The sequence below is a fragment of the Poecilia reticulata genome, chromosome 5 (genome assembly GCF_904066995.2).
Source record: "Poecilia reticulata chromosome 5, P_reticulata-male-v2, whole genome shotgun sequence".
Classification (NCBI taxonomy): Eukaryota; Metazoa; Chordata; class Actinopteri; order Cyprinodontiformes; family Poeciliidae; genus Poecilia; species Poecilia reticulata.
This window is the reverse complement of record NC_088834.1, coordinates 3907944-3935734: the sequence shown is the minus strand read 5'-3', so window position 1 is coordinate 3935734 and position 27791 is coordinate 3907944. Positions and strand designations below refer to the sequence as shown.

At 38.1% G+C, this 27791-nt stretch overlaps 1 protein-coding gene and 2 long non-coding RNA genes across 15 annotated transcripts in view; all 3 read left to right on the top strand.

Annotated features, from left to right (window-relative positions):
* Positions 1–27791, top strand: part of LOC103464833 (cyclin-D1-binding protein 1 homolog) — a 34168-nt gene that overhangs the window by 4063 nt on the left and 2314 nt on the right. For 3 of the 13 annotated variants that reach the window (XM_081606814.1, XM_081606810.1, XM_081606819.1), the window contains 17 exons: positions 902–961; positions 1199–1278; positions 1466–1547; positions 2274–2333; positions 2571–2650; positions 2840–2921; positions 4340–4399; positions 4637–4707; positions 4892–4973; positions 8150–8209; positions 8445–8524; positions 8713–8794; positions 21527–21586; positions 21846–21925; positions 22115–22196; positions 22885–22981; positions 23882–23955. In XM_081606814.1, the coding sequence (XP_081462940.1) occupies positions 902–961; positions 1199–1278; positions 1466–1547; positions 2274–2333; positions 2571–2650; positions 2840–2921; positions 4340–4399; positions 4637–4707; positions 4892–4973; positions 8150–8209; positions 8445–8524; positions 8713–8794; positions 21527–21586; positions 21846–21925; positions 22115–22196; positions 22885–22981; positions 23882–23955 (1272 nt within the window). Of the gene's footprint in view, positions 1–901; positions 962–1198; positions 1279–1465; positions 1548–2273; positions 2334–2570; positions 2651–2839; positions 2922–4339; positions 4400–4636; positions 4708–4891; positions 4974–8149; positions 8210–8444; positions 8525–8712; positions 8795–9425; positions 9523–12261; positions 12336–12980; positions 13058–13228; positions 13501–13741; positions 13803–14001; positions 14049–15263; positions 15408–21526; positions 21587–21845; positions 21926–22114; positions 22197–22884; positions 22982–23881; positions 23956–27791 lie in introns of those variants that run through there. The other 10 variants (XM_081606812.1, XM_081606820.1, XM_081606818.1 and 7 more) reach the window with 9 other exon arrangements.
* Positions 6420–7794, top strand: LOC145551625 (uncharacterized). The gene is made up of 2 exons (XR_014087499.1): positions 6420–7619; positions 7652–7794. It is a non-coding gene; the product is annotated as an uncharacterized LOC145551625 (long non-coding RNA).
* On the top strand, positions 23966–26936 carry LOC145551624 (uncharacterized). Its single transcript, XR_014087498.1, has 2 exons — positions 23966–26389; positions 26822–26936. It is a non-coding gene; the product is annotated as an uncharacterized LOC145551624 (long non-coding RNA).

Here is a 27791-nt window from a genome sequence, read left to right as displayed (position 1 = left end):
TAATGGTGCATTCACCCCAAACACGTTTCTCGTGTTATGCGTGTCTGGTTTACATTCAAAATCTAATTTCGAAAATCAACTTTGAATGTAAAGCAGACATGAAACACTTTTGGTTTGAACGCACCTTTATTCTCTTAAAACTTGGCCTTTCTTATTATATACTGATAGAATATTGAAAACCCGGTTTGTGATTTGCAAAACCTTTATATAATTTGTGAAAGTTCAATAAAGTAAATTTTAGCACTGTTTTTGCATTTTATTCTACTGTAGTTTTTAAACTACAGAAAATTAAAGATGTTCAAGGTAGTGAAAAATTAGGTGAAAATGCCATTTCCTAAATGACTATTTACGATCATCAGCCAAATTCATCTTTGACAAGAGGTTTACATGAAGTGTGCCAAACAGCTCCTAAAAATCCACTTTGAAAAAAGAAAAAACAACGACTAAAAAGATAAAAATACTTTGATGTTTTATTTTAAGTTTTCATCAGTAAAAATTTGTAGCTGCTGAGTTTGCTGGTAAATAAAAGTATTAGATTGGTGAATATGTAAAATATCAAAAACAATTTAACTTGTATAGGTGGGCCTGTCTCTGCTTCTATTTTATTATGTGTTTGATGCTTAGTACTGAAACATGTTCTGATGAGGTAGAATCAAGTAGAAAGAGTGTTTTCTGTATTTTTTCCTTTAGATCAGGGGTGTCCAAAGTTGGTCCTCGAGGGCTGGCATCCTACACATTTTAGTTCTCTCCCTGGTGGTAGTAACAATCTTTTCAGCATGTCAGTGTTCCTGTTAGGCCTCTAATGAGTCATCATTTGATACAGGTGTGCTAAACCAGCGAGAGAACTAAAACATGCAGGATGCCGGCCCTCGAGGAACGACTTTAGACACCCCTGCTTTAGATGGAGAATCAGGTGAACAGGGTGGAGTATTCGATTGCTCCTTCTTCTGGGAATCTTTCAGTTGAGTTTTCTCAACAAATCTACATTTTCTAGACCCCATGTAGCTTAAAGTGACCTCCCATCTTCTGACTGACCATCTTTTGTCAAAATAAGATGAGATATAGAATGCAAGTTGTTTCAAAACAGTGCTCATTTACGACATTTTATCATCACACATTATTGCTCATTACAATAAAGCATTTCTTTTCTATTGAATACTTTGAAAATGTTTCTAAACTTTTCTTCCCTTTTCCTCAGACCAGGCAGTGGAGGCAATGTCTGAGGATGTGACTAAGCTGAACCTGGCCTCCTCAAAACCCCCTCAGCCATCTTTACAAGTCAGTTTGCTATTTTCAACACAAATAATCGTATCTACACAAAATTCTGCTTATTCATTCAGGCATCATCTAAAAGCATCTAATTGTTCTAAGTTATTTATTTTAGGAATTCTGTTGATTTTCTGCATGTTGAACAACCATATAAACTTGTTATTGTGTCCTAAAAACAAAGTTGCTTGTCTTGCAGGATGGAGAAAAGCTGGTAGAGTCTGTTTTGAACAGCATACAGGCTCTGAGTGAAGTTTATGACCGCCTTCACAAAAGCCAAGGTGACTCTTAAACTGTATAAAGTCTGAGTTTTATTAGCAACACAAACTAGATCTGAGTTACAAAAGAGCAGAATTAGATAGTAACTAGTTATATTTACTCAGTTATATTTATATTTATACAACTATTTATATTTATTCTCTTAAAACCTGGCCTTTCTTATACTGATAGCAGAATATTGAAAACCCAGTTTGTGATTTGCAAAACATTTATATAATTTGTGAAAGTTCAATAAAGTCAATTTTAGCACTGTTTTTGCATTTTATTGCAAAACAGAATGAAAGCGTCACACTGTGCTGTAGTTGCTGTAGTTTTTAAGCTACAGCAAATTAAAGATGTTCAAAGTAGTGAAATATTAGGTGAAAATGCCATTTCCTAAATGACTATTTACGATCATCAGCCAAATTCATCTTTGACAAGAGGTTTACATGGAGTGTGCCAAACAGCTCCTAAAAATCCACTTTGAAAAAAGAAAAAACAACAAAACAGATAAAAATACATTGATTTGTTTTTTAAGTCTTCATCAGTAAAAAAAATTGTAGCTGCTGAGTTTGCTGGTAAATAAAAGTATTAGATTGGTGAATATGTAAAAAATAAAAAACAATTTAACTTGTATAGGTGGGCCTGTCTCTGCTTCTATTTATTATGTGTTTGATGCTTAGTACTGAAACATGTTCTGATGAGGTAGAATCAAGTAGAAAGAGTGTTTTCTGTATTGTTTCCTCTAGATGGAGAATCAGATGAACAGGATTTAGCAGTAGATCTCTCCACGATCTGGGAAATTTTGAGTTGAGTTTTCTTATCAAATCTACATTTTCTAGACCCCATGTAGCTTAAAGTGACCTCCTATCTTCTGACTGACCATCTTTTGTCACAATAAGATGAGATACACAATGCCAGTTGTTTCAGAACAGTGCTCATTTACGACATTTTATCATCACATATTATTGCTCATTACAATAAAGCATTTCTTTTCTATTGAATACTTTGAAAATGTTTCCAAACCTTTCGTCCCTGTTCCTCAGACCAGGCACTGGAGGCAATATCTGAGGATGTGACTAAGCTGAACCTGGCCTCCTCAAAACCCCCTCAGCCATCTTTACAAGTCAGTTTGCTATTTTCAACACAAATAATCGTATCTGTACACAAAATTCTGCTTATTCATTCAGGCATCATCTAAAAGCATCTAATTGTTCTAAGTTGTTTGTATTAGGAATTCTGTTGATTTTATGGATGTTGAACAACCATATAAACTTGTTATTGTGTACTGAAAACCAACTTACTTGTCTTGCAGGATGGAAAAAATCAGTTAGAGTCTGTTTTGAACAGCATACAGGCTCTGAGTGAAGTTTATGACCGCCTTCACAAAAGCCAAGGTGACTCTTAAACTGTATGAAGTCTGATTTTTATTAGCAACACAACATAGATCTGAGTTACAAAAGAGCAGAGTTAAATAAATTAGTTACATTAACTCAATTACATTTATTTGAGTAACTTTTAAAAAATATATATTTTAACAGTAATTTTAGCAACACATATATAAATTATTACTTACAGCATGTTTAACTTTAAACAAGTAATAGATTCTAGTTTGAAGCCAAGCTTCAACAGCACTAGGAAAAAAAACAGACTATGTTGCAACTGCAACAAAAACCAAATAGTAACCACTGAACACAATAATGTTGGAATAAACAAAACAAAAAACAATAGCAGCAATTGATGCTAATTTTCAGCTAACTTAAAGACGCCTGGAGTGTCTCTTAAAATCCGTTTTCCTGTTGTTTGTTTTCTTCTCTGCTATTAGTATATTCACGTCAACTGTTTTATTTACCCCAACGTTGTTGTTTTAATATTTAATAGTTCCGATCTAGCAGAACATACAAAAACATATGTATGGCATGTCATTATCGTGATTAACTGCCTTTCATTTTAAACGAAAACAATATACATTTTTGGTTTTGCAGTTTTAAGTTATGTAAATTAAGAAATTGTATCTGCCGTCTGTTTAAATTACTGTCATAAAGCAGAGATTAATTTCCGATTCTGGAAATAGCTAAAGGTCTAACTAATTTTTCACTACATTGAACCTCTTTAATTTTAAAAACTACAACTACTAATGGTGCATTCACCCCAAACGGGTTTCTCGCGTCATGCGTGTCTGGTTTACATTCAAAATCTAATTTCGAAAATCGGCTTTGAATGTAAACCAGACGTGAAACACATTTGGTGTGAACGCACCTTTATACTCTTAAACCTGGCCTTTCATATGCTGATAGCAGAATATTGAAAACCCAGTTTCTGATTTGCAAAACCTTTTTTTTCATTTGTGAAAGTTCAATAAAGTCAATTTTAGCACTGTTTTTGCATTTTATTGTACTGTAGTTTTTAAGCTACAGCAAATTAAAGATGTTCAAGGTAGTGAAATATTAGGTGAAAATGCCATTTCCTAAATGACTATTTACGATCATCAGCCAAATTCATCTTTGACAAGAGGTTTACATGAAGTGTGCCAAACAGCTCCTAAAAATCCACTTTGAAAAAAGAAAAAACTAAAACTAAACGGATCAAAATACCTTGATTTTTATTTTAAAAATTTGTAGCTGCTGAGTTTGCTGGTAATTAAAAATATTAGATTGGTGAATATGTAAAAAAAAAAAAATCAAAAACAATTTAACTTGTATAGGTGGGCCTGTCTCTGCTTCTATTTTATTATGTGTTTGATGCTTAGTACAGAAACATGTTCTTATGAGGTAGAATCAAGTAGAAAGAGTGTTCTCTGTATTGTTTCCTCTAGATGGAGAATCAGTTGATCACGGTGGAGCAGTAGATCTCTCCATGTTCTGGGAATCTTTCAGTTGAGTTTTCTCAACAAATCTACATTTTCTAGACCCCATGCAGCTTAAAGTGACCTGCCATCTTCTGACTGACCATCTTTTGTCACAATAAGATGAGATATACAATGCCAGTTGTTTCAGAACAGTGCTCATTTACGACATTTTATCATCACACATTATTGTTCATTACAATAAAGCATTTCTTTTCTGTTAAATACTTCGAAAATGTTGCCAAACTTTTCTTCCCTTTTTCTCAGACCAGGGAATGATGGTTGGGTCAATGCTGCTTGGCATGGGCTTCTCAAAACCCCCTCAGCTATCTTTACAAGTCAGTTTGCTATTTTCAACACAAATTTTCGTATCTGCACAAAATTCTGCTTATTCATTCAGGCATCATCTAAAAGCATCTAATTGTTACAAGTTGTTAGTTTTAGGAATTCTGTTGATTTTCTGCATGTTGAACAACCATATAAACTTATTGTCTCCTAAAAACAAACTTGCTTATCTTGCAGGATGGAGAAAATCGGGTAGAGTCTGTTTTGAACAGCATTCAGGCTCTGAGTGAAGTTTATGACCGCCTTCACAAAAACCAAGGTGACTCTTAAACTGTATAAAGTCTGATTTTTATTTGCAAAACAAAGTAGATCTGATTTACAAACGAGCAGAGTTAGATAGTAACTAGTTATATTTACTCAGGGATGAAAGTAGGCGGGTACGGTCAGGTACTGCGTACCCCTAAAAGATTTAGCGGGGGTACGCAGTACCTGCAAGAGAGGGGAGCGGCTGTATGCTGTGAAACATCAACGGGTTCACTGAGCAGTCGTGACTGATTAGTTTTTCAACAACAATCTAAAACACGACTTAATCAGTTAATAAATAACTTTTTCCCCATTTCATATTGTTTCTGAACTGTTCGTGCTTTGCTAGATCAGGGCTGCAACACGTCGACCGCGGAAGGTTTTGAGTCGATCTCGGCATTAGGTGACAAACTGAACGCAGCCAGGAGGCTGAGAGCAGCACGTCCTCCTCTGACTGGCTTATCAAAACGTTCATAACTTAACAAAAAAAAGTCAACAAAACGTGTTCAAATTAATGACCCAACAAAAATAATAATCTGTGGTTGTTTCTACAAGGTGTTGCGCAATTCTGTGCGTTTCGCTTCCATTACCAAAATAACTAGCAGAGCAGGAGTTTAAAATGAACTAATCATCCGCTGCTGTGTTCAGGGGAGCGCTTATTAATAATCGCAAAAATAAATATCCGGCCTGAAAACCTAATATCGTGACGGACTAAAGCCGTTTTCGCACTGCAAGGAACGGCAAGGCACGGAACGGGTTCAAAGTAGGGCCGACCGTGTTTGCATTACAACTTCCGACCCGGTTCCACCGATTGGAACCACAAGAGCTGTGGTTCCAATCGGGGCAGCTTAGAATCAGCAGCTGATTTGTTTATAGTCAGCCGTTGGTTGTTTTCCAGTCAGACGGTGATCGGTTCTATCTGGCTCTCACTAAACTGTTCTTACAGTATTTTGTAAAGCGTGCTCTTTTTAATATTTTTATTATTATTATTTTTAATTTGCGATGAATTCCCCTCAATATTCTGTGCCGTGCCGTTCTGTTCCGTTCCTTGCAGTGCGAAAACGGCTTAAATGTTATGTTTTTAAAGTAATCTCTGCTCGGCTTGCGGAGTGCAGGCTGTTGCCACGGCAACGCGTGTGCTGAAATAACAGAGAGAGAGAGTAAAAAGGTGAGTGGTTTTGAGTTGATCACCTGTTCGGGTTATTTTACCTTTGTTTCCCTTTGCTGTGGCGCATCACAGCCGCTGAAGTTTCTGAGCGTTCAACAAACGACAAACTTGAACTAATTACCTCGTTCATCTGTGATTATACGTCATTTACAGCAAACATCAAACACGTTAAATATGTTTCATTAAGTATTTAAGAAACAAATGGTTTCTACCGCGATAATTATGTGAAATTAAATTGTCTAATTTAAAAATAGTTTTATTGCTCTCTGGCATCTCTCTTTGAGCTCAGAGTCTGAGAGGCTTTTCCTTTTTCAAACAATTTCTTTTTTTTAATAATAATAATAATAATAATAATACATTTTATTTCAAAGGCGCCTTTCTGGCACTCAAGGACACCGTACAATAGTAAAAAAAAAAACTGTGACAGAAACAAATAAAATGTAACAATTAAAAATAGATAAAAATAAATAAAACAAAACAATGTATCTATATAAAAACTATGTAAAATCAGGCAAACCAATTGTGTCATGTGGAAAAGGCAGATCTAAAAAGATGTGTTTTGAGTTCGGTTTTAAAATTTGATAATGACTTTATGTTTCTAAGGTATGGTGGTAATGAGTTCCATAGTTGGGGAGCAGAGCGACTGAAAGCTCTGCTCCCCATGGTGGTGAGACGGGCAGAGGGGACAGTGAAATGGATTGAGGAGGATGATCTGAGGGAGCGAGAGGGAATGGCAATATGAATAAGATTTGAAAGATATGGTGGGGAGAGATTGTAAAGGCCCTTGAAAGTGTACAGAAGAATTTTGTATTCTATGCGGAACTTGGTGGGCAGCCAATGGAGTCTTTGCAGGACAGGAGTGATGTGGTGCATGGATGGGGTTTTGGTAATGATACGGGCAGCTGAATTCTGGACCAGTTGGAGCTTATGAAGAGATTTCTGGGTGAGACCAAACAGAAGGGAGTTGCAATAGTCCAGGCGTGATGTCACAAGACAGTGAACAAGGATGGCAGTGGAATGGGGAGTAAGGGAGGGGCGGAGGCGGTTGATGTTGCGTAGGTGAAAATAAGCCGAGCGGGTAATGTTATTAATATGAGACTGGAAAGACAGGGTGCTGTCAAGGATGACACCCAGACTCTTTACCTGAGGGGAGGGAGAAACGGGACAGTTATCAATTACAAGACTGAAGCTTTTGATTTTGGCCAGAGTAGATTTGGTACCAATGACCTTATGTAGTGGAAATATTGATGTTGATGAAACTTTCTCCAAAATGATAACTGATAGGTATTTTCCTAGAACCTACATAAAAGAACCACAGACAACGTATATGAATTTTATGACAAAGCTTCTGCAGCAAAAGGAGAAGACTCTGTCAACTGCTTCTCAGAGCTGTTCACAGAGCGTTCTGCCAATCTTTGGATACAGCTTGTCTTTTATTATCAAACTTCAAAGAGGGAGGATAGGCAAGATAAGACAGCGGAGGAAACGGCTGAGGTTGTAAAACATTTTACCTAAACACAGCAAAGGTCGTAAAACAATTTAACATCTGTCCCATGATCTGAGCCCGGTTCAAATCTCGGTCAAACTGTTTCACATGAAGATAACAGGCAGATGTGACTTCTAGGTCAGTTCACACATACAGTTTAAAGAGGAGAACACTTTAACCTGACTAACATTACAAAATGATAATACCAAAAAATCCCTATCAATAACCATTTTCAACCTTTCTAGCTTCACTGTTCAAAATGAGGAGCTAACATCCACAAATGACATTGAAATAAAATCTAGTTTGAGGTGATTCCTCTGGAACCCGTTGGAGGAAAAATATCCCAACTTCAGAAGATGAGCTTTAACCTAACAGAGTTCTGTGGTTCCTCCTGTCAGTATGAAATAGCTAAAGGTCCAGGACGACTAATTTGTCACTATTTTGAATCACTACAACTACAACTACTAATGTATGTATAAAAATGTTCTTATGAGGTAGAATCAAGTAGAAAGAGTGTTTTCTGTATTGTTTCCTCTAGATGGAGAATCGGGTGATCACGGTGGAGCAGTAGATCTCTCCACGATCTGGGAAACTTTGAGTTGAGTTTTCTTATCAAATCTACATTTTCTAGATCCATGTAGCTTAAAGTGACCTCCCATCTTCTGACTGACCATCTTTTGTCACAGTAAGATGAGATACACAATGCCAGTTGTTTCAGAACAGTGCTCATTTACGACATTTTATCATCACACATTATTGTTCATTACAATAAAGCATTTCTTTTCTATTGAATACTTTGAAAATGTTTCCAAACTTTTCTTCCCTTTCCTCAGACCAGGCAGTGAAGGGAGTGTCTCAGGATGTGACTAAACTGAGCCTGGCCTTCTCTAGACCCCCTCAGCCATCTTTACAAGTCAGTTTGCTATTTTCAACACAAATAATCGTATCTGCACAAAATTTCTGCTTATTCATTCAGGCATCATCTAAAAGCATCTAATTGTTCTAAGTTGTTTGTTTTAGGAATTCTGTTGATTTTCTGCATGTTGAACAACCATATAAACTTGTTATTGTGTCCTAAAAACAAACTTGCTTGTCTTGCAGGATGGAGAAAAGCTGTTAGAGTCTGTTTTGAACAGCATACAGGCTCTGAGTGAAGTTTATGACCGCCTTCACAAAAACCAAGGTGACTCTTAAACTGTATAAAGTCTGAGTTTTATTAGCAACACAAACTAGATCTGAGTTACAAAAGAGCAGAGTTGGGTCGTAACAAAATTTACTTTTAGGGGTATGTGTTACTATGTTGTACTTGAGTAATTTTATTATAAAGTACCTCTTGAGTAAAATTTCTGGATTTTTTATCCACTGAATGAAAAACAAATATGTTTTAACCAAATCTTCACCAAACACACATCTGCATTTTTTATTAAAGTTTTGGAAGGTTTTTATTGAAAAACTTATTTGGAAAAATTATTATTTTTTTATACTTGTATGAATTATTATCATTTTGGACCTTGAAATGACAAAATGTCCACATAACTTCATATTTTAGTTTGTCTGAATATGTCATTTTTACATATTAAATGATTGATAATTTGATCAGTACTTGAAGAGACTTTCTACCAAATACATTTTTATTATTACTTGAGTAATTTCTTGGACGGCTGTTTTCTACTTCAGTAACAATATGTTGAAACAGTGCTACTCTTTCCTGATGACCTTTTTTGGGTTCTCTGCCCACCTCTGCTAAAGAGTGATTAATATTTACGCCTGCACTGTAAGTCTGGCTGAGTATTTCAGTCCTGTCTGTGCCTCAGGGGTGACACTACGGCGACAGGTCAGGGACGCCACTGTGGAGGTCCTGGACGGCGTTTTACAGCTTCTGGAGGTCATAATCAGCTCACCACTGCAAAGGTGAACACATCACTGTCACACAAACACCATGGGAGGAATTACAAAGCAGTCAGCCTCCACAATCTCTGGCTGCTGTTTTCTTAAGGCTGTTTGCTTTTTTTCCACTGGATTCACAAATGAAATTACACTAAACATATCATCCATCAAGTCCAGCAGATTGGAGGAATGTTCACCTATTTCTGCACTATAGTTGTCCTCTCTTCATCCAGAAAAGCTGACCATTCATGGCCAGAGAAATGTCAAAGGTTGTAGAAATCCTGTTATTTTTGCTTCTATTTAAAAAATTTCCCAACATGTTTCATCAGGGTGACAAAATATTATTTTAGTCTTTGTCGAATTTGGCATATCACCACTTTTCTGAGACACATCTCTGTACGTCTTGACAATTTCAGATTGTTCAAGGTTTCATAAAACCAGTGGTGGGAAGTAACGAAGTACAAGTACGTCGTTACTGTACTTAAGTACAATTTTCGTGTATCTGTACTTTATTTAAGTAGATTTAATAATGGGTACTTTCTACTTTTACTCCACTACATTTTACAGTAAGTATCTGTACTTTCTACTTCACTACATTTCTACAAAACTGTCGCGTTACTCGTTACATCCAAGTCGCGTTGAGCTTTTTTACCGTTAAAATGTGAAGTTCAGGGATTTAAGGTGGCGCCATAAAATTCAAGCAATAACGTGACTTGGTGTCTGTTGTCACCCATCGGCTCCACCTTTACTCGCACGCGGAACTCCAGACATGCGCAGTGGTTTCCTCTGAGCGGGAGAACATGTCTGTCTAATCGTCAGTTATATAATAGCTGCATAAATCATAATATATGACGACATGTAAAATCAGCAGCGCTTCGCTTTCACAGACGGCGGGACTTCGTCCAACTTTTAGTCACTTGGAAGGAAAGCTTAAAGAAAGGTAAGATCTGTGGACGTGATGCTACAAAGCTACTGTAGAGACACATGTTGCATCTGCGATGAAAAAAAGTTGTCACTCATGTGCTGAATTACTGTGTGGAGGTGTTGACTGAGGTGTCGCAGATATGGGACAACGCTGTGACCAATGTCTGCAATACAGTGATATGACATTCAGGAACGATCCGATTCTTCTGGACGGATCTTGACTGAAGCCTCACAGAGAGACGTTCTTTGTTCTTGTGTACACTGCAGTAGATGTATGTATATATATATATATATATATATATATATATATATATATATATATATATATATATATATATATATATACACACACACATTTATTTAATCGCTGAATAAGTAAAAGTTGAACGTATGAACACAGCATACTCATTGCTCATTGATTGATTTCGTCTCCTGTCATGGTGGGAAACATCGCAGTGGGAGGGAGGGTGAGAACAGTCACGATGCTCCTTCTGCTTGGCTACTTGTTGCGCCGTTGGACAGTGTTCATAGTTGAACGTTATTTAACGTTAATTGCGATGTTTCAGTTGTGGTTTCTGACATTGGCAATATGGGCAACCGCCCAGGGCGTTATTTTTCTAGGAATAGCAGGAGACATCTGCGGATTGTAGCACAGCGATGAAAGCAAAACAGAATGAAGTGAGTTTTAATTGATACTGGTTAAATATATTTCAGCTCTAAGTATTTAATATCTAGGTGTTTTTATGGGAATGTGGATCTTTCAGATCAATCTGAAAACCAATTTTGATAGGTAAACTTAATGTTATTGTGTCATTTAGCGCGGGGCGCTGGTCTTGGTTTCGGTGGTCTTGACTACAACTCTGCTACATGGCTCCTTGGTTGCATATCCTCCAACCCGCCAACACCTTCTTTACATCCCCTTTCTTTCTAAATAAATGTGACTAATGAAGTTCATGTTATGTTAGGACAGGAGACAAGATGTTTCCATCCCTGAAATAATGATCCACAGAATCACATATCTAAGTCTAAACTGTTACATAGAATAAACACAATAAGAACATGTTTAATCTGTGGTAGTGTTCATTAAAATGGCACATTTCTGATGTATTAAAATTAAATACGATTGGTACACTTAATGATATTAGCGATTAGGTAATGCATTTAGCAAGTACTTTTACTTTTAATACTTAAGTATTTTTAAAAGCCAGTACTTTTTCACTTTTACTTAAGTAAAATGTTAATGTGGTACTTTGACGTTTACTTGAGTACATTTTTGACTGTGTATTTGTACTTTTACTTAAGTACATTTTTTGAGTACTTTCTCCACCACTGCATAAAACTAATGTACTATTTTGGAACAGCAACTCAACCATAGCACAGATTTCATTTACCTCTTTTTGAATATATCTTCCACAGAACATTGAGTCAAGTCAAGTTTATTTGTGTAGCAAGTCAGATCTAAACAGCTGGGATTTAGCCTTGATTTAAAGGAACTCAGGGTTTCAGAGTTTGTTCCAGATTTGTGGTGCATAGAAGCTGAATGCTCCTTCTCCATGTTTGGTTCTGGATCTGGAGATGCATAGCAGACCAGAACCAGAAGGTTAGCATAACAACAACTTTTGGTACGAAGTCGTTCAGTGATTTATAAACTACCAGAAGTATTTTAAAGTGAGCATTTAGACCCTTTTCAACTTGTTTGAATTCTGTTTGCAAGCAGCCCATCACTAGAAATATTATTTTTACCAGGAAAACAAAACAGGAAGTTGTTGGATTTCTTCCCTCATTTGAATGCAGCTTCATCATGTCCCTCTTTCTGCTCTTCTCTCTGCTGCCATTCAGCCTGACCCAGGAGCAGATCACGTCCACTAGAGGAGTTTGGTCTGCCTGTGATCGCTTTGCTCGGCTACCAAAAGGTAAGCAGAAACAAATAAAGCAAAACTCAGCTGCAAAATGCACATTGTCAGCTTTTTTACTCGACATTGTGAATGTTTGTTTTTATATCACCTGCTTTAACATTAGCATTGTTTTGATTGAATTGGTGCTTCTAGTTTTCCGGTAGTTATATTTTAATCTGAGAGTAAGATATGTGCAAGTATGAATCAAGTTTTCCAATGTAATGATGTAGGAATAAGAGTATTTATTTCCCTTTGACTTACAGTGAAGGCCATTTGTGGCCATTTATTACTGAATCAATTAGTAAAATTTTCTTTTTTTATTTCCACTTCCATTCCTGTGCATAAACATGCACAGGAAAACATCCGACCTGTGTTGTTCAGACTGTCATGAAAAGATCAGATACAGGTTGCATTAAGTTTAAAATAAATGAGAATTGGGTCACTTCAGGCTGCAATGTGAACGCGGCAGCCTTAAACTCATATTTTTACAAGGTATTTCATTCGGGGTGAGTTGCACCCACATTTTTTTTTATTCGTGTTAGTATTTTGATATTTGGTTAAAAGAAAATCCTAAAGAGAAGACCTTAGATTTCCGGATTGGGTCTGGATCAACCATCAGAGTTCTTAACATGTTTATTGTTGGGAAAAATGTGTATTTTACAGACAATAAGGAAGCCCTGCTAGTCGTTCTATCCTCTCAGTCCGGAGTTGTAAAAGATGCCGTTGAGAAAATAAAGCAGGTAAACACTAACAAGCAAGTTTGTTTTTTTTCTTTGTTTTTGTCCTTTTTATAAAGAAAATCTTATATTTGAACTTTTAGTTGTTTCTGTATATTTAATAACCTAATTTTTACACAATAATCCAGGTTTATTGCTGAGAATCAACAGCTGCTCTCTCCTTCACATTCACAGATCTTGACCGAACCCGAGGACCCGTTCAAGGACTGCCTCATTAACGACCCGGACGACAACTCTGACCAAGACGGTCCTCCCAACAACCAGCGCATGGCCCTGTCAGAGAAGGACCAGCAGGTGATCACAGCATGTCTGGAGGTATTTGAAACAGCTGCAGCCTGTCTGAGGAAACTCAGGTCAGCCGTCGAGGACAACAGTGACGCTGCCGAACCTCAGAAGGTCGCTCAGCTGGACGATCTGGCCGACATCAGCCGGGAAATCAGCGGCAGGTAAATAGACGGTGTTGTTGTTTCTGCTGGATTTTACAGAGAAAATGAGAAAAGTTGCAACTAAATGGAAAAAGTTGATGATGGTACATTAACTAAACAGACTCCTGATGATTAAATTACTAATTTAAATCAAAATAGACTTGTATTGTTTTTTAACTTTCCTCCGTTTGACATCAAGTTTTTTTTTAACTGTTCACTCCCATGAAGATATTTCTCTCAGCGTTGATGTTTTCCTTTGTAGTGTGGACGATCTCGCCCTCTGTCTCTACCCACCCATGAATTACACTGGAGTGGAAAACCACGTAAGACAACCCTGCATTCTTCCTGATCTGAAAAATAGAATAAAATTCTTTGTTTTCCTTCAAAATAATAAGGGTGTTGTTTATGAAGCTTAACAAATTTTCCATTCTTGATATTTAATGTGTTTCCATAACGTTGACATTGAGTTTTGTTTTTTATTCTTTTGAAGAATAACAAACTTTTTTTTTTTTCTCCATTTAGACGTCTAAATTGGCAGCATCGTTAAGAAAACTTTTGGACCTGATTAGGTAAGATTCATTTATCCACAGTAGCTTGAATCTGTGAAAATCAAGAGTGCATGATATACAGAAAATATTTAATTTATGCAGAACATTACAATTATCATATTGATTACAGTTAACCTGCATTTTATAACAAATAAGAAATTTTTTTCATGGACTTTATTCTGACCTGAACCTTCAGAAACACATAAAGACAGTTATAAAACCAGCCTTCTGTCACCTGGAGAACATTTCCAGGATTAGAGGACTAATGTCCCAGCAAGATCTAGAGAAACTCATCCATGTGTTTATCTTTAATCACATTTATTACTGCAACAGGTCTAACTAAAAAAATCAATCCTGCAGCTGATCCAGATTGCTGCTGCTGGCGTTCTGACTAAAACCAGGAAGATGGAGCACATCACCCAGTTCTGAGTCCAGAAATACAATCAGTTTCTGTTTTATCATGTACTTGCCTTTCCTTGGACAATGTCACAGAGTTGATGCAATCATGAATTTTTCTATCTACTAGAAGACCCTGCAGGAGACGGCCACTTCAGAATAACTCAAAAAACAAAACATGATGTTTGAAAACAACTTGTAATAAGGTTTAGGATCAATTAGTTTTAACACAGCGCCAGCTTGGTTTTGAACAGCTTTTTTCCCTTCGTGACTGAAATCAACATTTGAAAATGTTTTTTTGTTTTTACTCAAATTATGTTAATCCATTATTAAAGTTTATACAACAGTCTGCAGCATCTGATAAAAAAGCAAAAACAGAAAAATTCGGTTTGAGGGCAAACACTTTTTAAAGCCTGATTCTACAGTTGGTTTGCTACTTTTATGAGTTTTTAGCAATTGAGGGCAGCTGTTCACTCAGCTTTATTTTGAAACAAAATCTAAATAGAGCATTTCTTTATTTTGTTTTAGCTGCAGCACATCCTGGTGTTTATATCTGCATTTGTAGACATTGAGATGTTAGATACCAGCTTTCCTGTCATGAAAACCTTGACGATTTTGTGTGCATATGCAGGCAGACAGACTGATTTGCAGAGTCAGGCTACATATCAAACTAAACCTCAGTTTTCCCCACTGGTCACCTCTAAAATGGCGAAGAACATTTTTTTTCAGTGTAATGTTTTGTTTTCAGCATGTTGTCTTTAATCCAGCATTAAAATGGTTTGTATCTGGTAAATGTTGCTGCTTTAGTGATGACAGCTTTGACTTGTGCTCACCCTCCAGATCCAGCCATGTGTGTGGAGAAGCAGAGCTGACCTGGGTTCAGTTCTTAGAGGGAGCCGTCGACCACGATGTTCAGAAAGCCAAAGAATTGATTGAGCTGGACGGCTGATTTCCTGTAATAAAACGATTGTAACATGCATCTAATGGCCGCCTTTGCAGAACCATTGTTTTGGTTTATGTAAAACCTGAGCGCCAGAAAATAAAAATGGGAACAAATTACTTTAACTCTGGGGGAAAAGTCAACATAAAAGGTGGACATATACTCACTGCCACTTTATTAGGTACACCTGCCCAACTGTTCATTCACGCAAATGTTGGATCAGCCAATTACATAGCAGCAACTCAATGCATTTAGACATGGCCAAGATGATCTGCTGCAGTCCAAACCAAGCATCAGAATGGAGAAGAAAGATGGTTGAAGTGACTTTGAACGTGGCATGGTTGTTGGTGCCAGACGGCTGGCTTGAGTTTTTCAGAAACTGCTGATCTACTGGGATTTTCACGCACAACCATCTGGATTTACAGAGAGTGGTCCGAAAAAGAGAAAATATCCACTGGGTTCTGTTGATGCCAGAGGAGACTGGCCAGACTGTTTCTAGCTGATAGAAAGACAACAATAACTCAAATAACCAATTGTTACAACCAAGGTATGCAGAAGAGCATCTCTGAATGCTCAACACATCGAACCTCGAGGTGGATCAATCCTGCCTTGTGTCAAATAATTGAGCGTTGTGTCAACGCCACAGCCTACCTGAGCATTGTTGCTGACCATGTCCATCCCTTTATGACCACAGTGTATCCATCTTCTGATGGCTACTTCCAACTGGACAACACGCCATGTCATAAAGCGTGAATCATCTCAGACTGGTTTCTTGTTCAGGACAATGAGTTCACTGAACTCCAATGGCCTCCACAGTCTCCAGATCTCAATCCAATAGAGAACCTTTGGGATGTGGTGGAACGGGAGATTCACATCTCCTGTGTGCAGCCGACAAGCCCCAGACTCTCTGAGGAATGTTTCCAGTACCTTATTGAATCTGTGCCACGAAGGACTCAGGCAGTTCCCAAGGCAACAGGGGATCCAACCCGGTACTAGCAAGGTGTAACTAATAAAGTTTCCAGATCCATCCATTTTCTTACACCCTTGTCCCTCAGTGGGGTCGGGAGGGTTGCTGGTGCCCATCTATAGCTAACATTCCGGGCAAGAGGCGGGGTCACCCTGGACAGGTCGCCAGTCTCACAGGGCAACACAGAGACAGACAGGACACCACACTCACACCTAGGGAGAATTTGGAGAGACCAAATTCTCTGACCTAACACTCATGTTTTTGGACTGTGGGAAGAAGCCAGAGTACCCGGAGAGGACCCACGCATGCACAGGGAGAACATGCAAACTCCATGCAGAAAGACCGGGCCGGGAATCAAACCCAGTACTTTCTTGATGCAGAGCAACAGCTCTACCAACTGCGCCACTGTTTCCAGATTAAAAAGAAAATCACAAACATTCAGGTCTGGATTCTGTAGAACTCGACTCATCATGAGAGTAAAGGAGACGCATATTTCCAGAAATAATTTCTCACAACTTGAATCATTTGGACTTTTTGTTCTTCATGCTGAGAACATCAGAGCTGCTGTTTGATCACTAAGATCTTCATTGGTAAGAGTTTTACTTCAGCAGTGAGGAAGTATGGAAACATCTTGTCAGTGACATCTTGTCAGTGACATCTTGTCAGTGAAGGTGTGTGTGAAGGTGTGTATATGTGTGTTAGTATCCAGATCAGAGAACGACAGTTTTCCTCTGACCCAGTTCAGATTCACTCTGATCCTCTGGAGTTTCTTCTGGACTGAAAGAAACGTGGGAGAAGCTGATGAACACCATGCTTTATATTTACCTTCATAGAACCATATTACCAATCATCCAGACTCCGATTCCCTTCCTCTGGACCGACTCTATCACACCAAGTTCCCAGATTTCACCGTCTCCAACATCAACATCCCAGCTGTGGTTCCCTGAGTTAAAACCATCAGAGCTCAAGACAGAAGCCATTCTGTCAAATCTCTCTGGATTATCAGGAAGCTGTTGTTTCTCTCCTAAAGTCAAACTGGTCAGATCTTCAGACAGGATGACCTTTGACCCAGCAGTGTTTGGGTCCAGAACCAGGGGAGTGTAGGTCACCATATCTATCCTTCATGTTGCTCCAGATGTTGAAGGCCAGGTTGCCCAGATGTTTGGCCTGGTCTATCAGAGCTCCTGAGGGCAGCTGTGGATCCTCCAGCAGGGGGCAGCGCTGGACTCTTTCCACTGCAGCCTTGTAGTTGTGCAGGAATGAGACGTCTGCAGCTCTCAGCTCCTCCTCTGTGGCTCTGACTGTGTCTGAAAGAGCTGCTATCTCTCTGCTCAGAGCCTCCATCTTCTCCTTCATCATCCCTCTCTTCTGCTCCTCTTCCTTCCTCAGTTCAATCAGCCTGGCCTCCTCTTCCTCTGCTAGAAACTGATGAAGCTTCTTAAACTGCTCCTTAATCTGCCTCTCTGAGTGTCGGGCCTGGACCTTCAGGTGTTCTGCTGTCTGATCAAACTTCTTCTTAACTTTCTTCCTGAGATCCAGGTTCTTTTTAAAGACTCCAGAGTTTCCTGAAGTTTCTTCTTGTGTTGCTGAGCAGCTTCATCGATGGGTCTGAATCTGTGGTTGGTGTGTTTTTCTGAATGACTGCATATGGAGCAAATTGGTTCTAGATGGTCCAGACAGAAGAGTTTGAGTTTCTCAGAGTGCAGAGAGCAGAGATCCTCTGAAACTCTCTGATCTCTCTGCTGTAAGAAAGACTCACACAGGTTCTTCAGAACCAGGTTACAAGGTGGATCACTGGTGAAGCTTATTGCCTTACAAACTGGACACTCTCTTGCTGGTTTCTCTCTCCACCAGCTCTTCAGACATTCCTTACAGAAGCTGTGGCTACATGATAGAACAACTGGATCCTTAAAGACGTCCTGACAGACCGAACAGCAGAGATCCTCCTCTGACCTGGAAGCCATTTTGTCTCTGAATGAAACTGAAAACACAGAAGGTCCAGTCAGTCTCGGCTCCCTCCCTCCTCTACTAACTTCCCTCAAAGTGTCTCTGAGTGTTTTGGTCCAACTCACCTTCAGTGTGAGCAGCTTGAAGCAGCAGAGTTGGAGGTTTCCACTTTTCTCTCCTGCAGCTGGACTCACTCAGAGGAAGCTGCTAGTTTGGTCTGAAGGTGAATCTGATCGTCTGGGAGTCTCTCTGCAGGAAACAACGATCACAAACTGTTTCCTGCTTTAGTTCAGCTCCAACTGAGGTGTTTCACTCCAAAGTCCAGAATTCAACCTGCTCTAAAGCTCACATTTATTTTTCTCTGTGCAAATCAGAGCATCAAGGGCATAAATCCCATCTCATTATTGGTGGGGAGTGGCATAAACAGGGAAATTTTCTATGAGCATGTTTGAGTGGGTTGGCAAAGTTACAGTAAAATGTAATGTAAAATGTGGTTTAATTTTTTTGTGTGTGTTCAAGCTGCACCTCCAAAAATGACTAGTAAGTAGCAATGAATAACAAAAGTGTTTTTCTCAGTAAATAAATCCTGTTGAGACCCATTGAAGTCAAACTAAGATTAAAATGTTGCTTAGATATAAGTTTGGTTCAGTTTCACAGATCTAATCTCTGCTGCACCTTTACAAACAATTTAAGGCTCTAAATAAAAACAAGTTTTAATTAGTAACTCCACTTAATAAAATTCCTCATAAATATCAATTTATTGCAGTGGTTCTCAATGTTATTTAAATTATTACTTAAGTTGCTTTAAACTTTTATTTTTGATGGGGGGGTTTTCATGGCCTGGATGGCTGAGAACCGATAAATAGGTAGAAATTGAAAATTTGGGAAGTATAATAACTTAAACTTAAAGGTCAGCACCAGAGTTTTCAAGAAAAATATTCAGATTTTACTTTGTGGTTTTAAAGGCTCTACTTGTTTGTTTTTTTACTGTCAGCTGCAACAGCCCCTCTCCTCTAGGCTCCCACAAGAGTCGGCTAGTGGCAACGCTCAGCTGCTCCCTCCCGTTTCAAACTCTTATTAAAGTAAGAGTTGGAGAGCTAAATATAATTGAAATATTGGCTACCTTTGACATAAAAAGGAGCTAAGTCTATGAAAGCAATGTAGCAGTTTTGCTAGTTTGATTTCCAAGGCATAAGGTGGCAGTTTATCATGATTCAGCCAAAGTAATGAAATAACGAACAGTTTGTCAATGCGTTTCTTCCTATTGAGCAGTGAAAGTAAGTAAAACGTGTTACATGTCTTTTGCTTTAAATATTTACTTATTGGAGGGTTTCTTGTTAGTGCTGCAGAGCCCAACAACAGGTAACTCCTCACTTCAGCGACTCTAATGGAGCCTATATGCTCTATTAGAGTAGTCAGTCCTACTTTGGACTGAATCATTGTTCTAACAATAGTGGGGGGGACCTAAGAATTGATTATTATTTTTTCTTAGATGAATGACAGATTTACTAGGTTCTTTGTTTCTATTGCCTTTTTATATTGATATTGTTTAAATACAAGGGTTTTTTTCATGATTGCTTTGAGGGGGACAATTCTAGACTTTTCCAAGATTGGGGGGGTCCGGACCCCCCGGGGTTTACGCCTATGCACTAAATTAGGCTTCTTTATTACGATGTTTATGTACTTGTATTTCATAACCAGCGGTTAGCTCGCTAAGCTAGGTCTTTCTTACCTTGATAGCTGTGGATGAATTCTTCATGGAAGAACTTATTAAGTTTATTGCTGCGCGAATTCGCCGCTGTGACTTCCTTCGCAACAGCGCAAGAAAATGCTGGCAAATTAACCAAGGATCTTGAAAAGAGAGACATTTTTCCTTTTACTTGCGTGGGCTCACAAAAACAGGAAGTGTCCTAGGACCAGGATAATCACCTTCCGGTTGTCGTGTTGCCTTGGAAACGGAAACTCTGCCATTTGCACAGTAGTTGTGTTGCTAATCTCATTTCGGCATAATGAATCCTGAAAATTGTGAGGGAACTTTGGCTGTGCCTCTAGAAAACGCACTAAACTCCATCCAGTGTATCAGAGACCGAGTAAGAGGTAAATATGACAAGTTATTTGTTGCGAAGGTATTGAAAAAAAAAAAAAAACAAAAAAAAAAAAAACAATAACAACAGCAATTGATGCTAATTTTCAGCTAACTTAAAGACGCCTGGAGTGTCTCTTAAAATCCGTTTTCCTGTTGTTTGTTTACTTCTCTGCTATTAGTATATTCACGTCAACTTTATTTACCCCAACGTTGTTGTTTTAATATTTAATAGTTCCGATCTAGCAGAACATACAAAAACATATGTATGGCATGTCATTATCGTGATTAACTGCCTTTCATTTTAAACGACAACAATATACATTTTTTGGTTTTGCAGTTTTAAGTTATGTAAATTAAGAAATTTTATCTGCCGTCTGTATAAATTACTGTCATAAAGCAGAGATTCATTTCCGATTCAGGAAATAGCTAAAGGTCTAACTAATTTTTCATTACATTGAACCTTTTTAATTTTAAAAACTACAACTACCAATGGTGAATTCACCCCAAACGCGTTTCTCGCGTCATGCGTGTCTGGTTTACATTCAAAATCTAATTTCGAAAATCGGCTTTGAATGTAAACCAGATGCGAAACGCGTTTGGTGTGAACGCACCTTTATACTCTTAAACCTGGCCTTTCTTATGCTGATAGCAGAATATTGAAAACCCAGTTTCTGATTTGCAAAACCTTTATATAATCTGTGAAAGTTCAATAAAGTCAATTTTAGCACTGTTTTTGCATTTTATTGTACTGTAGTTTTTAAGCTACAGCAAATTAAAAATGTTCAAAGTAGTGAAAAATTAGGTGAAAATGCCATTTCCTAAATGACTATTTACGATCATCAGCCAAATTCATCTTTGACAAGAGGTTTACATGAAGTGTGCCAAACAGCTCCTAAAAATCCACTTTGAAAAAACAAAACAGATAAAAATACATTGATTTGTTTTTTAAGTCTTCATCAGTAAAAAAAATTGTAGCTGCTGAGTTTGCTGGTAAATAAAAATATTAGATTGGTGAATATGTAAAAAAAATCAAAAACAATTTAACTTGTATAGGTGGGCCTGTCTCTGCTTCTATTTATTATGTGTTTGATGCTTAGTACTGAAACATGTTCTGATGAGGTAGAATCAAGTAGAAAGAGTGTTTTCTGTATTGTTCCCTCTAGATGGAGAATCAGGTGATCACGGTGGAACATTCGATCTCTCCATGTTCTGGAAAACTTTGAGTTGAGTTTTCTTATCAAATCTACATTTTCTAGATCCATGTAGCTTAAAGTGACCTCCCATCTTCTGACTGACCATCTTTTGTCACAATAAGATGAGATACACAATGCCAGTTGTTTCAGAACAGTGCTCATTTACGACATTTTATCATCACACATTATTGCTCATAATTGATCATTATTAATCTGAGTTACAATAAAGCATTTCTTTTCTGTTAAATACTTTGAAAATATTTCCAAACTTTTCTTCCCTTTTCCTCAGACCAGGCAGTGGAGGCAATGTCTGAGGATGTGACTAAACTGAGCCTGGCCTTCTCTAGACCCCCTCAGCCATCTTTACAAGTCAGTTTGCTATTTTCAACCCAAATAATCGTATCTGTACACAAAATTCTGCTTATTCATTCAGGCATCATCTAAAAGCATCTAATTGTTCTAAGTTGTTTGTTTTAGGAATTCTGTTGATTTTCTGCATGTTGAACTGCCATATAAACTTGTCATTGTGTCCTACAAACAAAGTTGCTTGTCTTGCAGGATGGAGAAAAGCTGGTAGAGTCTGTTTTGAACAGCATTCAGGCTCTGAGTGAAGTTTATGACCGCCTTCACAAAAGCCAAGGTGACTCTTAAACTGTATAAAGTCTGAGTTTTATTAGCAACACAAACTAGATCTGAGTTACAAAAGAGCAGAGTTAGATAGTAACTAGTTATATTTACTCAATTAAATGTAAATGTTTGAGTAGCTTTTTTGAAAAAATGTACTTTTAGGAGTAATTTTACTACGATTATTATAAAGTACTTCTGCTCTTACTTGAGTAAAATTTCTGTATTTTCTACCCACTGAATGAAAAGCAAACATGTTTTAACCAAAAATTCACCAAACACAGACACACACCTGCAGTATTTGTTCAAGTTTTATAAGGTTTTTATTGAAACAAATTGATTTGGAAAAATGTTCTTATGCCTGATTTCATTTTTTTTGTTACTTTAATTATTGTCATTTTGGTCCTTTAAAATACCTAAATTTTAACTTAACTTCATATTTTAGTTTGTCTGAATATGTCATTTTTACATATTAAATGATTGATAATTTGATCAGTACTTGAAGAGACTTTCTATCAAATACATTTTTATAATTGAGTAATTTCTTGGACGGCTGCTTTCTACTTCAGTAACAATATGTTGAAACAGTGCTACTCTTTCCTGATTACCTTTTTTGGGTTCTCTGCCCACCTCTGCTAAAGAGTGATTAATATTTACGCCTGCACTGTAAGTCTGGCTGAGTATTTCAGTCCTGTCTGCCTCAGGGGTGACGCTACGGCGACAGGTCAGGGACGCCACTGTGGAGGTCCTGGACGGCGTTTTACGGCTGGTGGAGGTCATAATCAGCTCACCACTGCAAAGGTGAACACATCACTGTCACACAAACACCATGGGAGGAATTACAAAGCAGTCAGCCTCCACAATCTCTGGCTGCTGTTTTCTTAAGGCTGTTTGCTTTTTTTTCCACTGGATTCACAAATGAAATTACACTAAACATATCATCCATCAAGTCCAGCAGATTGGAGGAATGTTCACCTATTTCTGCACTATAGTTGTCCTCTCTTCACCCAGAAGAGCTGACCATTCATGGCCAGAGAAATGTCAAAGGTTGTAGAAATCCTGTTATTTTTGCTTCAATTTTAAAAATTTCCCAACATGTTTCATCAGGGTGACAAATATTATTTTAGTCTTTGTCGAATTTGGCATATCACCGCTTCTCTGAGACACATCTCTGTACCTCTTGACAATTTCAGATTGTTCAAGGTTTCATAAAACTAATGTACTATTTTGGAACAGCAACTCGACCATAGCACAGATTTCATTTACCTCTTTTTGAATATATCCTCCACAGAACATCGAGTCAAGTCAAGTTTATTTGTGTAGCAAGTCAGATCTAAACAGCTGGGATTTAGCCTTGATTTAAAAGAACTCAGGGTTTCAGAGTTTGTTCCAGATTTGTGGTGCATAGAAGCTGAATGCTCCTTCTCCATGTTTGGTTCTGGATCTGGAGATGCATAGCAGACCAGAACCAGAAGGTTAGCAAAACAACAACTTTTGGTGTGATTTATAAACTACCGGAAGTATTTTAAAGTCAGCATTTAGACCCCTTTCAACTTGTTTGAATTCTGTTTGCAAGCAGCCCGACACTAGAAATATTATTTTTACCAGGAAAACAAAACAGGAAGTTGTCGGATTTCTTCCCTCATTTGAATGCAGCTTCATCATGTCCCTCTTTCTGCTCTTCTCTCTGCTGCCATTCAGCCTGACCCAGGAGCAGATCACCTCCACTAGAGGAGTTTGGTCTGCCTGTGATCGCTTTGCTCGGATACCAAAAGGTAAGCACAAACAAATAAAGCAAAACTCGGCTGCAAAATGTTCATCAGCTTTATTAGCAACTTTCAAACAATGTCACCGGGCAGCTGGATACTGCTGAATAGGGAATTGTTGTCATGCCAGCTGATCAAAACTTAAATCTAGGCTGCAGTTAAGATGGTTTCATTTTTATCAATATCTTCAAATATCCAAGGCAGAACATCAGTAACAGACATCCGTGTCCAAAAGCAGCATAAAAATGGATCCGCAGGTTTAAACAGTAATGAAAGAGGAAAAATCATTGAAGCTTAAAGCGGTCAGCAAAAAGTAGACTTCCCCATAACCCACTAAAGTCACCAACTGAGCGACAGGTAATCTATAATCACTACTAACACCACATGATCCAGAAATACGCCTGTCCACCACAAGCTTTTTTTACTCGACACTGTGAATGTCTTTTGTTTGTGAATGTTTCACCTGCATTAACAGGTTTCAGGTAGTTATATTTTATTTTGAGAGTAAAATATTTGCAAGTATGTATCAAGTTTTCCAATGTAACGATGTAGGAATAAGAGCATTTATTTAAATAAAAAAACAATAAACCCATCTTTCTTTCAGGAGTCATTCTGCTCTGCAAATAAAATTCTCACCACAGAAGAGACACTTGCATTCTGGCTTATTGAAATAAAAAAATGTTTTTAATTAATAAAAAAAAAACAGACAATCAGCCTGGCGGCCTGCCAGGCTTGTAATACAATGGGGGAAACCCTGTCCTATAAAATAATCAGAATAAATGACAATAGAAGCTTTTTAGCACACTCATGTTACTCCGGTTTAGTAGATCTACACGATGTAAACTTCAGATTTTAAAGATAAGCCACTTAAGAAACATTTTCGCATTTATTGCAACGTACATTTTGACAAATAAACTGGAAAACATCTATTCGAGCAGAGGTTCCCATACTGTGGGGTGCGACCCCTAGAGGGGGCGCCGTGCCATTGCAGGGGGGCGCGGGAAGCCGTCTGGATGAAAAAACAAAACATGAACGCTGTATGTGCTGGGTTTTTACCTTAGAATGGCCAACTCTCTGTTATTCCTGTCAATCTGATACAGTAGGGGCTTCCACACTTCCCATATCGGTGTCCTCTGTCACTTTTATCAGCAGTTAAAGCTGTTTAATCCGTTGCTAACATGTGGTAACCTGTTTTTCCGAGCCGCCTTTAAACACAACATGAGCGCTACGACGCTCGCGCTGGGTTTACACCTGTACGGCAGTGAAGGAGACCTGCTGCTGCTGCTGCTGTGCGGAGCTGCGCAGGTGTGTTAGAATCATGGCAGCAAACCAGCAAAACGCAAAGAACTTGTCACAGTTTTTCCGCCAAGCTAACCGACTGAGTTGAGTAAAGCTGCTGGATGCAGGTAATGTTAGCTAAAAGATGACTAGCTAATATCAATACAGCACCTTAATCTTAACAAGTAGCCTGTAGGCTACCGATGTTGTTGTCTATGTTCAGCTATTTACATTCATTTTGCCCCCCAAAAAGTCGATTCCTCCCCCCATAACCCCGCGTCGTTCAACCAGACAGCCATTTCTATAGGGGGACCCAGAAAATGTTTGGAAACCACTGGGGGGGGGCGCAGAAGAAAAAGTTTGGGAACCACTGTATTATAGAATAAATAAAATTAAAAAATAACTGCTGACTGCATAAGTGTTCACATCTTTAACCCTAAAAGCCCAAATATTGATCATTTTCTTTTAAAATTTTCCTGATCTCCTTTGTGGCCCTCTGTAGTAAGTAGAAGATTAGCTAAATATATGTACAATATTTGCCCTGAAAGGAAACTTGGTCCCATTGACTCACTTTATTTCTCATATACTGTAGTCCTCAAATAACAATAAATTATTATTCCTTAGGCTACGTTCACACTGTAACCCAGAGGGGCCCGACTCCGATTTTTTTTTGTCAAATCGGATTTTTTATTTATTTATTTTTTGGCCATGGATGGCCCTTCACACTTCCAAATGTGTCCTCCAGTGTGAAGGCCAAACGACCTGACAGTGCCCGCATGCGCAGTAGAGGGCGCAATAGCGTCAGCGTTCTCAGTGTTTGGCCAACCGCCATAAAAAGAAGAGCTCAGTGTTTGCAGAAGTAAACATGGATGCTAACGGTGGAGCAAAGCTTACACTTTTGAAGTTGTTGTCCGACCGGAACCAGCATATTAACAACTTGATCCTCACTATAGTCCGTCATGGTTGTTGTTTTTCTTCTCGCTTGCTCGCATCAGGGCGCAGAATAGCGACATTTGTCGAGTATCAGTGACTTTCCGGTCGGAGCGCCGAGTCCTACGTTACGTCACCGCCATCTTGGCAGCAGGGCGATCGGAGCTCCGTTAGCCCTGTGGTGTTTCAACCGTTTTACGAAACGAACTGGATTCACCTCCATCACCTTTCACAGGTAAGGATGAAAGATCAAAATTACTTGACTTTGCAGCCAGAAATTTGCTTCTAAACAACCGAGAAATATTTCCTATGTAGTTAAATTTGGCCCGAAGTAACCTCTGATTGTTAGTGTAGCAGCTAACGTTTTCACACTGTTTTCTAGTCAGATAGAGATGATTTAAGGGCAAATATTGTATATTATGTTAGAGGGGAAGTGCATTAAAGACCAGGGGATTTTGTTAGGAAATGTTAGTCAGGATCAGAGCTGGAGCTGCTGTTCTGTTCTTCAGTCTCTGTTTCCAGCTCAGCTTCACCATGTCGGTACTTTAGCTATAAAGATGCTACGAGTCAGAGCCCAACATGCTGAAAATGTCTTTTTCTGAATGTGAAGAAAACTTGTATCTTCTATTACACTTTAGGATAATTTCTCTTTTATTCTTGGCTTTAGCCTGTGAACCAGGACGTCTCAGAAGTCATTGGAGTTCTCCCAGTGTGACCAGCTGACTGAAGCCCTGCCTGTGACCAGTGTCCCCAGTATAATAAATAAATGTTTCATTCTTTCACTTTGTGTATTTTTAAATATCTCAATCTGAAGTATTAGTGTATTAATACAGCTTATGTAATGAAATAAAAATTATTTACTCTAATAAAATTATTTTTCACTCTTTGCTGTCAATAGTAGATAAATAATTTTTCTCTGGAAAAAAGTAAGAAAAATATGTAGTTTAATGTTTGACAATGACTGATTTATAAATAAAAATGATTTATAAATCAATAATGTATAAAAAAATAAATACAAGAAAATATTTTTTCTTGTCTTGAAACGGTAAATGTACATTCAATTATGGAATTATGTAAATATATTCTTAAAACACTGTAAAAGTGTGTTCATCAATGTCAATATAAAAATGATCAATCATTTCTATCAAACAAAAACATTGTGCTCTTTATTCAGAAATGCCTCAAAACAATCACATCAAAAGTTAGAAACTGTCATTACATAGACATGAACACGTAGACACTTCAAGGAGCGGGTCGGCCTTTGCTGCGATACGCAACAGCGTCTGCCATATTGAATGTGGCTTCTCTGCCAGTAAGCTAATACAAGTAAATAGACCGAACTTCAGATGGATCAGATACCTGAGTGGCCTGGGTCGCTTTCGAAAAACATCCGACCTGTGTTGTTCAGACTGTCATTAAAAGATCAGATAGTTTGCATTAAGTCAAAAAAATAAATGAGAATTGGGTCACTTCAGGCTGCAATGTGAATGCGGCAGCCTTAAACTCATATTTTTACAAGGTATTTCATTCGGGGTGAGTTGCACCCACTGTGCATTTTATTCGTGTTAGTATTTTGATATTTGATTAAAAGAAAATCCTAAAGAGAAGACCTTAGATTTCCGGATTGGGTCTGGATC